This window comes from Leptodactylus fuscus, chromosome 2 (genome assembly GCF_031893055.1).
Source record: "Leptodactylus fuscus isolate aLepFus1 chromosome 2, aLepFus1.hap2, whole genome shotgun sequence".
Classification (NCBI taxonomy): Eukaryota; Metazoa; Chordata; class Amphibia; order Anura; family Leptodactylidae; genus Leptodactylus; species Leptodactylus fuscus.
In genome coordinates, this window is record NC_134266.1 from 251,392,440 (window position 1) to 251,409,682 (window position 17,243).

A 17,243-nucleotide genomic window follows, 5' to 3' on the forward strand; every position below is an offset into this window, starting at 1 on the left:
GGGGGGGTTGTTTTCTTTCCAAATTCCATCTAATACTTGGAATACCCCTTTATTGTGAGATTGAACCAATTCTATATTTTTTGCCCCTTTTTTCTAGGCGGTGGTACATGAAAGTGAAGGCCTTTTGGGTTATATTTACTGTGACTTTTTCCATCGTGCAGAAAAACCTCCTCAGGTAAGTCATGAAAGCCACATAAAACCTATAAAATCTTATGTCAAGTCTATAGACTTTAAAGACGTTTTCCAACTTCTATACACCATATAGAGGTCCCCTGTTGAAAATCCTTGTTTCACGGACGCAACGCAGAATGCTTACAAAGAGTGTTGCATATTCTGGCTGACTTGTCTTGCATTTTGGACAACCCTTTGATATGAATTATGTAATGTGACCTGTGGTGCAGGGAAATTCAATACTTGCTACAAGGTTTCCTTTCCGATTACCGTTGATCGCTGAGACTGACAATGGGAATTCTCAGAAGACGGCCCCCCTTTAATAATCCCACCTCTGGCACTTTCCAAACATACAAACTCCTTATAGATGTTGTTCCTGGCGGGATTCAAACCCAGGACTCCAGCGCTGCAAGGCTGCAGTGCTAACCACTGAGCCACCATGTTGCCCCTGACTCACCATCATTTTCTGCCATGATTTTTTTAAAGAAATGCAATCTGGAGTGAAGAATTCAGTAAAGTATTACAGTGCCTGCTGAGGATTGGCCCCTTAGTTTTAGACACTGATGCCAGTTAAAATTTGGCCCCTGGCCTTATCATCTCCATTATATGTCCATTTATCCTGGAAGTATTGGGACCCATGCATATGACCAACTGTGCCATTGAAGGGGGTCCGACTTTGTCGCGGACGTTACTCAAAGGGATGGTATCCGAGTGTCATCCAAGTGATGCTTGCACTTCTTTGGGGTTTTCTGATCCATTCTGTTCCAATGGCACGGAGCTGGATACGACCTGCTCTATAGTCATTGGAATGGAACAGAAACAGAGTATCCGGTTCCCCCCTGCACCATTCCATTGTGTGCATTAGGCTTTGGCCCTATACTGCCAGGCAGAAAGAGTATAACAGCCTTCTTATAAAGCCAGGGGTGTGTCTCCCCCCCCCCCTTCCCAAATCAGTATCTCTTCACTGTATTTGGAAATTGGGGGCCTGATGACTCTGGGAGATACTGCTACGGCATCCTCACTACTTCCCAAGCACCGTGTTGTACATTGTATAGTGGCTGTGCTTGCTATTACAGCACAGCTACTTTAATTTGAATGGGACTGAGCTGCAGCATGGTCATGTGACCAATGCAATGGACATAATGTCACTGGCCTGAGCAGAGGAAACAGAACTCTATATCCTACTCCCTTGTCACGTCGTCCTACCCGGAGGTAGAACCAGGCTGTGTCTGTCAGTCTTATTACTGCTGCTGTATTCAGTAGAATTATATTATTGTGATTTCTTCTATGTCTTCCCTACAGGACTGTCACTTCACAATTCGAGGTGGGAGACTTCGAGAAGATGGCGAGTACCAGCTGCCTGTGGTGGTTCTAATGTTGAATTTCCCACAGTCCACAAAGAGCTCTCCTACCCTGCTCACCCCTGGGATGATGGAGAATCTGTTCCATGAAATGGGACATGCAATGCACTCAATGCTGGGGAGGACACGCTATCAACATGTGACTGGTAAGGGCAGGCTGGACTTCTACACATTTCCTTTATGCCTTGTTCACACAGTGCAGTTCGTTGTGGTTTGGTTCTGTATTTGCCTTACTGAAGCCATTTCGCATACCCATAATCCACCGCTTTTAACTGGGTTGTCCAAGAGCAGATTGAAGGCCTTTTCTTCACTAGTATACAAGCTGAACATCAGTCTCCCAGTATGGCAGCTATATTGTATACTGAGCCACCTGAACCTGGCTTTATACACCGAGCAGATATTAGCTGATCGGTGGGGTGCCAGGTTCAGACCGCCACTAATCAGACATTGGTAAGTCTTCAATATTGTCTCTTGGGCTGCCCCTTTAAAGGGGTTTTCTGGCTGCTGCAGCGGACAGGGAGCATTTGCGGTCTAGTAATAGGAGCGGAGCTGCAGTTCCCCAGTAACACCACCATACAGTGGGTGGAGCTGCTTCTCTGCTCCTGGTACTTGACAAAGAGCAGACTGCACAGGCTCCTGGTGCATTGCAGCAGGTTTCGGTACCTGGAAATTGCTGGAACATCTGATCTGTGCACGGTCCGGGTGTCAGACTAGGACTAAGTATGAAAAAAAAAAAAAGCACTCAGGTCTGGAAAACCCCTTTAAGTACCTGAAATGTTGTCAAATTCTAAATTTAGCACTCTGTTTAATGTCTTATCAGCTTATAGTAAGACTGTACAACCCCTTTACAAGAGCGACTGCCAATTTTTTTTTTTTTAAAAAAATGAAATGTGGTAGTGGTATGTTAGATGTTTTGCTTGGTGGGACCCCCACCTATTACTCAAATAAGGGGGTAAAAGCACTCCGCTGGGCACTGTGCACACTTCAGCTGTAATGGAACTTGAAGAGTAAAGCTGGGTTTACGCTAGTGTCGGTGTCCACTGCTAATGTCTGCGCAAGATTTTAGCATCGGACACTAGCTGTGCCCATTTACAAATTGCATGATTTTAAATGGGATGTCATATAGTGTCCTTTAGTGTCCGTGGGTGTCCTTAAGTGTCCGTCTACAAAGATGTCCGATTTTTCAAGCAGACAGCTAAATCCTACATGTAGGGGACCTTAGTGATGAGCGGAGATCTATGCACACCGATGAAAACTGTTAGGGTCTGTTCACACGGAGGAAAAGGTGGCACGGCTAGCCGTGACGAGATGCCGACTTAGTATTGTCATTCCCTTGCGGCATCCTGCTCCTGATTAGGCCTAAATAAATGGGCCTAAACAGGAGTGTGCCTCGAGCCATGGCATGATAGGACATGTCGCTTGTTTTTTCCGCTACTAGCTAGCGGAAAAAAGAAGCGAGTACTCCCATTGAAGTCAATGAAAGCCATTTTTGCAGGTGGATTTTGAGGCAGATTCCATGCCTGCAAAAAAAACTCACCATACCCTTATGTTGCCTTCTAGTTTTATATAATGATAGGTACTAGAGATGAATGAATATACTCGATCGAATACCTCCGCCGCATAGCTCCTGCTGTATAAACACTTCCAAGGGATTCAAATTTTTACTGCCCCTCCACCTTCCCTGGCGCCGGAGCTATACGTCGGAGGTATTCCATCAAGCATATTCGCTCATCTCTAATAGGTATCCTTTAATAATGGAAGTGTTGGGTAATAGAGAGTGGTTGATTCTTGTCCGCTCCACTCTCTCACAATGCCTCTTCCTCTGCATATTTCTCTTCTGTGTTGTCATCCTGCATTGTGTATAAGGGCTAATAGTTCACTGACATTGCGCGTCCTCTGCCATCTCTGCGGCCGATGTTCTTTCACATGACAACCACATACTGAATATGAACGTGAAGCAGGAAAATAAGAAACCTTTTATATTTCTGCTGATTCAGAGCCTAAATGGGTGATTCTCATCCAATAACATGAGAGCATATTGCCATATAGGACCCCCACCATTCCTGGCAATGAAAGGGTCACATGGAGAAATTAGGACCACATCCTGGACTCTAGATTTTAAGGACACGTTCATCCAGGGTTTTATACTGACTGCCAGATTGAAGTCGGGAAGGAATTTTTTCCCCTGAAATGGGGAAATTGGCATGAGCCCCATGGGGTTTTTTGCCCTCCCCTGGATCAACACTGTAGGGGATTGTAGGGTTATAGGTTGGACATGATGGACTGATGTCTTTATCCAATCTCATCTACTATGTAACTATGTAATCCTTTTCTAAGTTTTCCCTGCAGCTGACTCCATTCACTGGAGTAAAGAGGTGCTGCAGTAGCTTGAACAGTACATAAGAAAAATATATACCCCGTGTCACCATTGTATCCAATCGCTGGCTTCAAGACTGCTGAGGCTGAATGTAAAGACGAATGTCATGTGAACAGGTCCTTAGTCAGAACCTGTGGTATAAAGTAGCAGCGGGTCTTGAGACCCTTACTTTTTGGAACATTTTTAGTGATGCGGTTTCTTTTTCATATAGGGATCCCAATGTACTTTTTTTTTTTTTTCTTTTTCTCCTATCAGTATGTCTTTGTAGAATGGGAGGAAATCCACGCAAACACGGGGAGAACATACAAACTCCTTGCAGATGTTGCTCCTGGCGGGATTCGAACCTAGCACTCCAGCGCTGCAAGGCTACAGTGCTAACCACTGATCCACCGTGTTGTCCCAGTGATGCGGTGTCTTTTTAAAAAAATTTTATATGTCGTTTTTGCCGCCAAAGGCAGAATTAGAGTCAAAAGGAATAATGGGAAATCTATAGGAAAGAATTCTACTTCTCCTTCCTGCAGGATCTACTTTGGTTTTGGTGCAGAAAGACCCCGACAGTGATGAAGTAGACATGCTAAGTCAGTGAGGTCCATTTGGGGTCATTGGTATCTGTCAGACTATGGATCTGGCAGAGCATTGGGGCATGTTTTAAGCAGAAGGTGTGAACAGAGCCTTACCCTTTCAGGAAGGCGATGATGCTTAATCCGCACATTTACCCTGATGTAGGGTTATCAATAGTCGGCCAACAGAGGCTGCCATGTAGTACAATGACGGTGTGAGCTTTTCATGTCGGGCCAGTTTGCAGTCCCCGCTCGTGTTTGTGCAGGGTGTGAACAGCTGTGTGCGCGGCTGCCTCCTTCCAGCTGTGCAAATATTATTAGGTTTTTCTGTTTTTACCAAATCTGAATGAACTTGTGCTCATTTCCGTTTATTACATTTACTAGTGTCATATTTTCCACTGTACGTTTTTTTATTAATCCTTAATTCGGTGTGCTGCTTAAAGGGAAGCCGTCAGGTCTATATGAGACACTAATCTACCTCCTTCTGGACCAAGATTTAGTGTCCAATATAGACCTGTAGTAACGGCGTACATGCCCCCATTAAAAAAAAAACACAAAAAAAACACCTTCATACTTAGAGGTGGGTCGAATTGGACTCCCAGCACCTTCAGTGAATCGGGGGCATACACCCGGTTGTGCCCAAGTGCCCTAAAGCTGACGTGTGACAATACTCACTAATAATGAGGGGCAACACGGTGGCTCAGTGGTTAGCACTGCAGCCTTGCAGCGCTGGAGTCCTGGGTTCGAATCCCACCAGGAATTTGTATGTTCCTGTGTTTGCATAGGTTTCCACCCATTCTACAAAGACATACTGAAAGTGGAAACAAAATGTACATTGTGATCCCTGTATGGGGCTCACAATCTACAAAAAAAAAAAAAAAACCTCACTAATAATGGAGCGTGTCACAGTGAAGAAAGTGACAATGTGATGTGTAGGTTGTATGATGATGTCGCTGCTTCGGTTGTGTGTGGGGGTGATACATGTGGGATAGAAGAAATAGACAATGGTTCCTGCTTAATCTTATTTTCTTCCATCTCTTCTGTCTTCTAGGTACCAGATGTGCTACAGACTTTGCTGAGGTCCCTTCCATTCTGATGGAGTACTTTGCTAGTGATTACAGGGTCGTAAACCAGTTTGCAAGGCACTACCAGACTGGACAGGTAAATATCTATTACTAGGGCTTCAATAGGGCTATATGCCCTTTGCAGGATAAAGAAAGGAAGATTAGACACTGCCATAGGGATCTGGCACCATATTTTCTCCTACTCTCTGATGAGAGTACATTCATTCTTAGACGGCCATGCTTGTAGATAGGAGGTGGTCAGGAGTAGTAGCTGCCAGCTAAACAAGTGACACAAGGAAATGGAGTTGTAGTTTTTGGAAATGGTATTCTGTAGATCTGTGGATTGCTAGCTGTTACAAATCTTCCATAACTCCTATAATGCTATATATGTTCATGTCTTATGCATCGGCAGCATTATATACTGCTAGAAAGCTGACACTGTACTTTAATGGTTTATGATATCTCTCCACTTTCAGAAGGGCGGGTCTTACTGCTGAGCGTCATCGCTGAGAGGTAAGGAACATCCCCTCTGACAGTACAAGGTTATGGAAGAATACTGTCGGTGTCCGTTTCGCAAAGCAATAACGTTATCCTGTAAGGCCCACCTTTCTGACAGTGGAGAGATATCGGTTCCAAAACCATCAAAGCTGACATTGTGCTGAATTCTGCACGTTCTAGCTGTATATCATACCACCTGTACCAGAGGACGTGAAAGGTCCTCTTTAAAGGGATTCTACCACTAAAACACAATTTTTTTCTAGTTAACATGTCGGAATAGCCTTTAGAAAGGCTATTCATCTCCTACCTTTTGAAGTGCTCTCCGCCGCGCCGTTCGTTCACAACACCGGTTTGTACCGGTATGCTAATTCGTTCTCTCGCAGCGATGGGGGCGTCCCCATTGCAGCTCGAAAACCGTCCGCAGCACCGCCTCTATGGTCTTCGGTGTCCTCCCCTTCCTTCTTCAGCGTCATGTCGGACGCCTGCGCAGTACGCTGTTCGGCGAAGACTTCAAAGAACGTACTGCGCATGCCCGCAACCATAGTGCGGGCGCCGCAATTTCGCGCATGCGCAGTACGTTCTTTGAAGTCTTCGCCGAACAGAGCGTTCTGCGCAGGCGTCCGACATGACGCTGAAGAAGGAAGGGGAGGACACCGAAGACCATAGAGGCGGCGCTGCGGACGGTTTTCGAGCTGCAATGGGGACGCCCCCATCGCTGCGAGAGAACGAATTAGCATACCGGTACAAACCGGTGTTGTGAACGAACGGCGCGGCGGAGAGCACTTCAAAAGGTAGGAGACGAATAGCCTTTCTAAAGGCTATTCCGACATGTTAACTAGAAAAAATTGTGTTTTAGTGGTAGAATCCCTTTAAAGGAGCGCTGAAATTTACACAAAGTAACCATATCTTACATTTCATTTATATGTCAGTTCAGAGAAGGATGATCAAAAATCTTAATTCTGCTGTAAACCCTTGTAGGCATCCATGTTCTCCCCATACCCCGTCCAAGAGACTATAAAGCAAGTGTTTTATTTTGTCTGAGATATTTTGTTAGCAGTGAAAGACAGGGCGAGCTCTTGTAAGCCGAGCCTGTGCTTAAAGGGGTTTTATTGATGACCTATTCTTAGGTTAGGTCATCGGTGTCAGACTGGTGGTGGTCCAACACCTTTTTCCCCTCATACCAATTGTTTGAAGGGGTCGTGGTGCTCTTTCAGGTGAATGGGACTGAACTGCAATGCCAAGCACGGCCATGTTATATACAGTAATGTGTTTGGTAATTGAAGCAGCTGTACCTTGTATTACGGTTTACGCTTTATCCCAACCATGTGAATGTGACTGAGCAGTAATACTGCGCCCAGTAAACAATAAAGAGGCCACAACACTCGCTGTATTGCGCATTTAAACAGGGGAGCGCTGGAGATGCCGAGAGTCAGACTCCCACCAGTGCAACTTCATTTTAAAGAATCAGATAACCCCTTTAATGCTTGTGATCGGTGTAGACTCCACCAATGCAGTGGATGGACATGTTGAAAGAGGCAACATGTCACTTATTTATTGTATACATTTTCTCTTTACGTTGTAGGCTTTGTCTAAACCTATGGTGTCTCGCCTCTGTGAATCCAAAAAAGTTTGTGCAGCTTCGGATATGCAGCTCCAGGTGAGTACATACAGAATAGTAATAAGTTAGTTATAGTTTCACCATATTTTACATATGTTGGCCATTAACCATCCTGTACAAGACTACTTTCTAATGCAATTTTTGAGTGGTCCTCTTAAGGCTTAATGGGCTGCACCAAGAAAGAGCTGCAGGAAAAAAAAAACGCGGCGATAACGCATTGAGTTTTTTTCCCTCACCGCTTCTTCTGGTTCCATTATACCAGGCATAGGGAACCTTCGGGTCTCCAGCTGCTGTGAAACTACAACTCCCAACATGCTCCATTCACTTCCATGGGAACAGCAGAGCAAGTATGCGTGCTGGGAGTTGTAGTTTTGCAACAGCTGGAGAGCCGTACGTTCCCTACCCCTGCATTATACCCATAGAAAAACCGCCAGCATTTCCGTAGGTATAATTGACATGCTGCGATTTCCAAAACCATAATGGACGGACGGTGTGTCTGCTGAGGATATTTCTTTGTGTGGATGGAATTTGCTAGAATCCCATCCACTTTACAGGGACTGCATTTTTTCCGAGGCGTTTACACCACATGGGGCCCCGGCCTTAAGGGCTTCCACTGTATATTGAACTTATCATAATATATATGTTATATCAGTGTGTAACTGTATATATACCGTATATACTCGAGTATAAGCCAAGTTTTTCAGCATAGTTTTTGTGCTGAAAAAGTCCGCCTCGGTTTATACTCAAGTTTACAGACCCGGCATACAGACACCCGGACGAGTGCCAGGTTGCAGCATCACCACGCTCGTAGCAGGAGCGTGGCGATGCTGCTCACTTCAAACTGCTGAAGTACTTACGCTACTTTTGCTAGCAGGCCCAGAACGCAGACCCCTAGGGGGTCTAATAAATGCAAAAAAAAGTTAAAAAAAAGTTTAAAAAAAAATAAAAATAAGTATTAAAAATTCAAATCCTCCCCCTTTCCCTAGAACACATAAAACTAATACTGTGAAACACATAAACGTTAGGTATCCCTGTGTCCGAAAATGCCCGCTCTACAAATCTATAAATATATTTTTCCTGTACAGTAAATGCCGTAGCGGGAAAAAAAGTTGTCTAACTGCCCCTTCCCCGAGACTGGTTCCCCCCCCCGCCCACTTGGAATTCAGCCTGACTACAGCCAGGTTAAATATAGAGTATCTGCAATGCTCCGATTCCATCAGGAAGGGGTTAATAGGAATTTTTATTTTTGGAATTTTCCAGTAGCTGCTGCATTCCCCCCCCCCCGGGCTTATACTCGAGTCAATAAGTTTTCCCAATTTTTTTGTGGTAAAATTAGGGGCCTCGGCTTATATTCGGGTCGGCTTATATATATATATATATATATTATATATATATATATATATACACACATAGAATGACCAACGCCCTGTAGGATGAATATATACCCCTCCTATACAATGGCTGTACATTATTGCACTTTTGTGGACAGTACTGAGATTATTCTAATATTTCCATGTCTGGGTTCTGTATTTCAGGTCTTTTACTCAATGTTGGACCAAATTTATCATGGTAAACACCCCCTAAAAGGCTCAACAACAGACATATTAAGGGAAACCCAGGAATCCTTCTATGGATTGCCCTATATACCTCATACAGTGAGTATACAATACTGTGGCTATTCTTATAGAGGTTGTATGCAAATAGAGCTTTTGTCAAGGGGTTTCCCTGAACAACACGCCTTAGACTAGGGGGGATAAGTGTCACTATTTGTCAATCCCATACAAATGAATGGAGCTGTGATCATGCATGCACATTACTGCATCACAGTGGGCTTGGGGATCCCCAATTTAGCGGTCAATAGGAGTCCCAGCAGCCAGACATTTCTTGTATCAAGATAATAGGTGTTTGTAGGAAAAACCCTTTAAATAAAGGTATGATCATTGGCGTTTATAGGGGATATTTTCAGAGGACTTATAAACCCCATAGTCCATAAGTCGCCCTGCAAGGTCCTCCATGGGGTTTACGTGAGCCCATGCCTGCTAAACCAACCTGCTGCAATTATTATAAATGGTATCACTGAAGATATCACCACTTATATCTGATGTAAGACGACGCAATGGATCACTGCAGGACGCAGATAGGCCCAAATGCTATAAGGAACATAATACTGAGAATTCATCCACTCACACCCTTACAATCCAATGCAGGGGCGGATGCTAGCATTTTTAGCGCACACAGATAGGGCAAATGTAAGGTGCCCGTCCTATGATAACTTGAGGTTCACCATGCTAACTTACAACCTATTAGCCATTAGGGAACACAGGCCGTACAGCACCTCTATATACACTTCCCCCCCCGCTGGTATAAAGCACCCCATTTTCCCTCAACCTACATTTCTGGGCCTAGGCTGCACCCTGCAAAAACTGAGAGAAACAAAAATGTAAAAACTGACCTGGTGGCCAAGAAAAAAATGTGATCAACATGTGGTGAGCTGTATTTGTCCACGTATATTGTGTAAACCTGACACTTTATACAGCAGCTAATGCCTCTGTTTGTCTAATGCGCCTACAGTTCCAGTATGCGTCGCCGCGCCACTTTGTCTTTCTTCCCTGCCGTTTTCGGGTTGTTATGATGTGTTGATCTTTCTGTAATGAATCTGACGAAGTGCTCGGATCCCTCCAGCAAAGTCACAATAGTATACGGTATGAATAATGGCGCTAACACCTGGCTTATGTCTAGAACCCCCTAAGTGGTTAATCGGATGAGAAATTCCTCTCCACTTCCCCTAAGTAAATACCCTCTAAATATTTACACTGCGGGCTGCTCTATATGTATCCGTGACAGCTTCATACAAACAGGCAAGTGCTGTGAACTGGACCTTTAATCTTCTCTTCTGCTCTGTTAACAATAAGAAAATGGCCCCTCGCTCGGTTTATTTAAGGTTTCCAAATCAAACACGTTTTTCAGCAAAGAGACAAGTTACTTGGCGTTGTGTTTCTCAAATGATGGGCCCTTTCCAGTAAGCAATGCAAGCAGAGTTTTTGTACTTAAAGGGGTTCTCCATGATAAATAGAATACCCAGGGGTGACCGTGGCTTTATTGTAAAAATAAAATGCAAGGGTTATGTATGATTTTGGGATAAAACTTGCAAAAATGTCAATAAAAGATAAATATGCCTATATACAATGGGGCAAATTTACTAAGACTGGCAGAATGCCTCAAGGACCAAGATTTATGAAAAGGCTGCGGCCTCTTTATAAATCTGTTGTAGGGCCGGCGCCATTTAGGAACTAACTTAGATTTCCGTTGTAACTCACTCATGTGCATTATAACCTGCTGGACAGAGGCATGGACTCCTCAGCCCAACCATTCGCACAATATGATGGCTGAGGCATGCTTCAGGGAATGGGTTACGTGAAAGGACCCTCCGCTGTCAGTACTGGCTGGGCTGGAAGTTCCCTGGCTCACGTAACCACTGAAGGCAATTACGGGCCTCGCTGGTCACATGTGGGGTACTGGTGGCCTATCAGTTAAAGGTAATGGCTCCATAGAACATACCAGGACCGCCATGAAAGTGAGCTCCGTAACACAAAAAGGTTCAGTGCTTATAAAAAATTAAAAAAAATGTCCAAACCTTTACTAAGAAATACTTAAAAGACAGAGGTGCAATAAGACCAGTATCACCAACTCATGTCACTGTCCTATGACCAGATATATGCAAAACACACAACGAGTCACCATAAGGGTCAACTTAAAATGGTTTGACCTTACCCAAATGTAGAAGTTCAGGTGGCATAATGTGGGTGTGAGTCTGAACTTGCCCACAAAGAAGAGGTCTGCTGAGGATTAGACCCCATGGGCTTTGAAATGTGTAGGGACTACCAGGGAGAGGTTTTATTTTTGGGGGGCATCTTGTGGGATTGTAAGAGCAGGAGCAAACGGGAATCAGGGTCATTATTTTGCAAGGGTACTTTATGGAATGGCTATGCCCAAGTGACCCATTAATTATGGTGTGTATTGGCTGGCTCCACAGGTGTGACAAAATTCAACAGTTTCTATAGCATTAGGCCATTCTCATGGTTCAGAGATGCCCTCCTCCACGTCAGTCCCTGGAAAGTGGATCAATAAGTAGGCGTCTTTCGTGGCTATTAATTTTCCTGTCTGGTTAACCCCACTGTACGGGATGTTTCTTTGTCATCTACTGAATCTCTGAAAGCTGTGTCCAGCAGACCTCTCCCCCTTATCTGATCTTCAGAAAAACTTTGTGCATTAAATAGCCCCCTTATCTGCCTTGTGCTGCCTTCAAAGGGGATGCTGTTCACAGACCATAATGATAAAACTGCAGGGGGTTCTCCTGTGACCAAAAAGATAACATTTTCCCTTTGAGTATGTCATAAACATCACATATACACAGATATCAACTATACAATACACTGATAAGTATATACAAGTAGGGGCTTTCATTACCCCCAGCAGTCAGTGCCCCAATCCTGGTCCTTATGTATAAGGATTGGTATCTGTGGATTCCTATCTCTCTCGTGTTCCTGTCGCTACAGATAGGTCGGAGAATGCTCGTACGGTCCCGTAGTATATCAGTGTATCAGGTTATTAAAAGTTGAGTTTGCACTATTTTTTTTATTTTTTGGTGAGGAGGCAGGGATTTTTTGCCCCAACCTAAAATGACGACAGTCCAGATATATGTATAAGAAAGACACAATGTATTTGCGACTTCTCCACGTAATGCCAGTGCAGTGTTACAGTGACTGACAGCTCCGAGCCCTGGTATTATTATGTCATGTTAGGTAAGCTTGGCTGGTTTTACTGCTGTCATGTAAATCTCTGGAGCTCCGGGTATCGGTTGTCTGTCTCCTATGTCTTGTACTGATGTGAATATGTTGTCTATGCCTTAGATCTCTAATGTTAACCCATTAACTGCCATGCTCCCCAATTGGGGATCGGGTACTTTAACCTGCCTACGACCGCCATCTGTCATTAAGGAATAGAAACAGGGCATTCACGGGCTCCAGCAGGATGTCGCCCGTGATAGGAAACCTATTATTGCTTGGGGGGGGGGGGGTTAGGAGATCCCGAACCTGACACCAGTAAGGGACAAGAGAGGGGCAGGACCAAAATAAATGAAAGATGTGTGCAGGACAAGCACCACAACGCTAGCAGCAGTCCGGCACAGATCTGTCAAAGGAATGGAGGAGAGTTGGTGTGTGGTACCAATGCATCAGCATTCTGAAGAAGTTTTCCTTATGGACAATGCAACTCAAGGTCCTAGACCCTCTATTCCAGATAAGGGACCAAACCGATTTCGAGATAATTTGTCCCAAATAGGCCTCCCATCGCGCCTTATACAGGTGTGTAGGCGGGACATCAGGTGTGGGGTCAGAAGGAAACCTATCATTGCTTTGCGCACACGAGGTCATTTTCACGGTGCAGTTCCATATTATTGGGGGAAAAAAGGCAGTTAATGGGTTAAACAATTGATGTTACCTAGAAATAGGCATATTTCATATAAGATTGGTCTGCCGCCTCCATGTTGTCCACCATTGCAAAATTGAAGCCAAGTGTTACGTCTGACGTCACAGCTCAGACTCATACACAGGATAGGGAATAAGTGTCTGATCAGCGGAGGTGCTTGAAACCCCCACTGTTTACAAGTACAAGGGTCCTCAAATACCCTGTTTAGTGCACATGTGCAGCCACCACTATATTCAGTACTTGTCTGTGGCTCTAAATCCTATAGGAGTGAATGAAGCGATGATCATACATGCACACACAGAGGACTTGGAGACCCCCATTTCCATGGTGAGTGGGGCCAACAGCGATCATACTTTTATCGCCTATTATCCTGTGGATCGGGGTAAGTGGGGGTCGGAAAACCTGGTCGTCAATCCGATAATGACTACTCCGCCATGTACAATGAAGTCATTGACAAGACTAGAATTCTACAAGAATCGAGACACAACTTTACCTGCTTATAAAAACAACCCCGGGACATGTCATAAAAATAATTATGTTGTTGTGAATGGAAAAGAGAATGTTTTTTAAGGAGAGAGAGAGGATCTAAGGGGAGGGTGTCAGGAATAGCATGACGATGACAGAATAGGTTATCCTGCCAAGAGATGGCGTGTGACTGTTCTATATTCTGTAGTGCGAGATGAGTATATAATATAGCTAATGCATATATGGGATCACTGTCAGACCTTTTCATGCTTTGTTGCGAGGACCATGAAATCACGAAAAATGAAAACTATATCCAAGCACTTCTTCCCTTAATCTTCAGAGATTTGATTTGTGTGTCCCATGTGATCAGTCATGTCTACCTCCTCCTCCATCCTGTATCTGGCTGCAGCAGGATCCTCCCCCCCTCAACCCTGTCTGCAGTAAGGGGAAAGGTTGTTTAGCACCATTCTCTTATCTCTCCATTTATGGTTTCCCAGCCAAAAACCAAATAGACTAGCAGGAGAAGATAAGCCCCTTTGTTCTCTGCAGGATTCCTACATAAATGTCCATGACAGAGAATCCTGACAAACAGCAAGGGAAGATTTATTTCCTATTTTAATTTTTTTTTTTTGTCATTTATTTAGTGTTCCTTTAACCCCTTCCCGCCGATGGCATTTTTTGATTTTCGTTTTTGACTCCCCTCCTTCTAAACCCCATAACTTTTTTATTTCTCCGCTCCCAGAGTCATATGAGGTCTTAATTTTTGCGGGACAAATTTTTCTTCATGATGCCACCATTAATTATTCTATATAATGTACTGGGAAGCAGGAAAAAAATTCAGAATGGGGTGGATTTGAAGATAAAATGTATTTCTGCGACTTTCTTACGGGCTTTGGTTTTACGGCGTTCACTGTGCAGCCAAAATGACATGTCCCCTTTATTCTGTATTTTGGTACGGTTCCAGGGATACCAAATTTATATGGTTTTATTTACATTTTGACCCCTTAAAAAAAATCCAAAACTGTTAAAAAAATTTTTTTCTAAAAGTCGCCATATTCCGACGGCCGTAACTTTTTTATACGTAAGTGTACGGGGATGCATAATGCGTCTTTTTTGCGGGGCCGGGTGTACTTTTTAGTTCTACCATTTTCGGGAAATATTATTGCTTTGATCACTTTATATTCAAATTTTTATCAGAATCAAAACAGTGAAAAAACGGCAGTTTGGCACTTTCGACTATTTTTCCCGCTATGGCGTTTACCGAACAGGAAAAATATTTTTATAGATTTGTAGAGCGGGCGATTTCGGACACGGGGATACCTAACATGTATGTGTTTCACAGTTTTTAACTACTTTTATATGTGTTCTAGGGAAAGGGGGGTGATTTGAACTTTTAATACTTTTTATATTTATTTATATTTTTTTTTTTACTTTTTTTGAAATTTTTTTTTTTGCATTAGACCCCCTAGGGGTGTTGAACCCCAGGGGGTCTGAACACTAATGCAAAGCATTACAATGCTAATGCATTGCAATGCATTGCAAAAAATCATCCTTTCTTTTGCAGGCTGCATAGACCAGCCTGCATAAGAGAGAATTTGCAGACAAGCCTGGGAGCCTTGTAAAGGCTCCCGGCTGTCATGGCAACGTGATGTCGGCCCTGGAGCATGCTCCAGGAGCCGGCAATCCCGGGCAAAATGGCAGCGCCCATGCACCGCCGGGAAAATGGCGCCTCTGGCGCCTTTGACCGCGGCGCCGGAGGGGTTAATGCCTCCGATTGGTTCGGGGACCAATCGGAGGCATTAGAGCCAGTTGTCTGCTGCTTAAAGCAGTAGACACCTGGCGGCTATGGCGGCCGCCTGGCTCCCGGGCGGTCGCCATAGTTACAGACCCGACATGCGCCATACTATTACGGCGCATGTCGGGAAGGGGTTAAAGGATCATTAGATTGTAAAAATCTATTACCCTGGTTCACACACCTTAAGGGTGCAGATTCTTCCCCCAAATCTGGAGCAGATTCCTCCCAAATCCACATAGTTTTCAGTGGGAGGCAGAGATCGTGAAAAAAGCGTCCTGCTCGATCTTGCCGCGGATTCCGTCAGCATCTCGAGACTCTCTCTTGATTAGGCCCATTCATCTGGACCTAATCAGGAGCGGGATGCCGCGTCGGAATTCTGATACATTGCATCGGCATCCTGTCACGGCTAGCTGCGTGAAAAAGCCGATGGCAGAAAATGAAGAGGAATTTCTTCTTCATTTTCCGCCGTGTGAATATTCCGCGCCGCCCGCCTGATTAGGTCCGGATGAATGGGCCTACGCTGAAGCATGACTCGAGCCGCGGCTGAATCAGCTGCGGAATCCGTGGCAAGATAGGGCATGCCGCTTCATTTTTCCGCTACTAGCGAGCGGCTCCTCGCATGTGCATGACTTGGGGAGTTAAAGGAATTATTCAAATTGTAAAGAAAAAAAAAAAGCCTCTGTTCCTCCAGCATTCCAGCCTCTGCTCTCAGTGTGTGACCGCCGCAGCAAGTCAGTGGTCACAGCGGTAACGTGGCGCACTACTGTTATGGTGATCAGAGCCATGCTGCCAGTTGTACTGTACAGTGTATGTAAAAGAGCAGCCATAAAAGTCGCCATATTTATTCATAGTGCAAAGTTAGTCAGCAGTAGGTTGGTATAAGGGAAGTGTCTTAGAGATGAGCGAGTACTATTCGAAACGGCTGTTTTGAATAGTACTATAAGTTTAGTGTGACATGTTGGAAATGTGTGCTGTCACTCCATTCATTTCAGGAGGAACCACTACAGAGATAGATAGATAGATAGATAGATAGATAGATAGATAGATAGATAGATAGATACACACTGTGTTCCAAATTATTATGCAAATAATATTTTCTGATATTTTCAAAAATGACATATATGAATTGCAGTCATTGTAATTTTCCAGTCATCAACTGTTAGAGTACATTTGAAAGGTTTTTGAACAAACTGTCTATGATAACAGTATATTTTAATTAAGAAAAATAAACACAAAATGCATGTTCTAAATTATTATGCACAGCAGCGTTTTCAACCTTTTTATTTTTATAACGAACAAAAAAATGGTCATTTGTGAAATCCTAAGAATTAGCCGGTTATTACAAACTGAAATCAAACAGTTTTCAAGTCAAAACTTTATTCTAGGTGATGTTACATTTGCACATAGGACCCCTTGTTCCAATGCAGCTTCTGAACATTGAATATGTCAGGTTTTGGATGGTTTCTGCTTCAATTGTTTTGCATGAGGACTGAATACCCTCCCAGAGCTGTTGCTCAGATGTGAACTGCCTCCCGCCATCATAGACACTCCTTTTGATGATGTTTCAGAGGTTCTCAATGGGGTTGAGGTCAGGGGAGCATGGGGGCCACACCATAAGTTTGTCTCCTTTTATGCCTATAGCAGCCAGAGATGCAGATGTGTTATTTGCAGCCTGAGACATTGGTGCATTATCATGCATGAAAATTATCTTGCTGCGGATTGCACGGTTCTTCTTCTTGAACCATGGCAGGACGTGCTGTATGAGAAACTCTACATACATTACGGAGTTCATCTTTACCCCTTCAGGGATCCTAAAGGGACCGACAATCTCTATCCCCATGATTCCA

The 17,243-nt window shown here is 44.0% G+C and overlaps 1 protein-coding gene across 1 annotated transcript in view; it reads left to right on the forward strand.

Annotated features, from left to right (window-relative positions):
* The window catches only part of MIPEP (mitochondrial intermediate peptidase), a 65,649-nt gene that overhangs the window by 28,127 nt on the left and 20,279 nt on the right, over nucleotides 1–17,243 (forward strand). Inside the window, exons 12-16 of the mRNA XM_075266034.1 lie at nucleotides 98–175; nucleotides 1,474–1,678; nucleotides 5,521–5,630; nucleotides 7,614–7,688; nucleotides 9,185–9,304. Of these exons, the coding sequence (XP_075122135.1) occupies nucleotides 98–175; nucleotides 1,474–1,678; nucleotides 5,521–5,630; nucleotides 7,614–7,688; nucleotides 9,185–9,304 (588 nt within the window). The remainder of the gene's footprint in view (nucleotides 1–97; nucleotides 176–1,473; nucleotides 1,679–5,520; nucleotides 5,631–7,613; nucleotides 7,689–9,184; nucleotides 9,305–17,243) is intronic.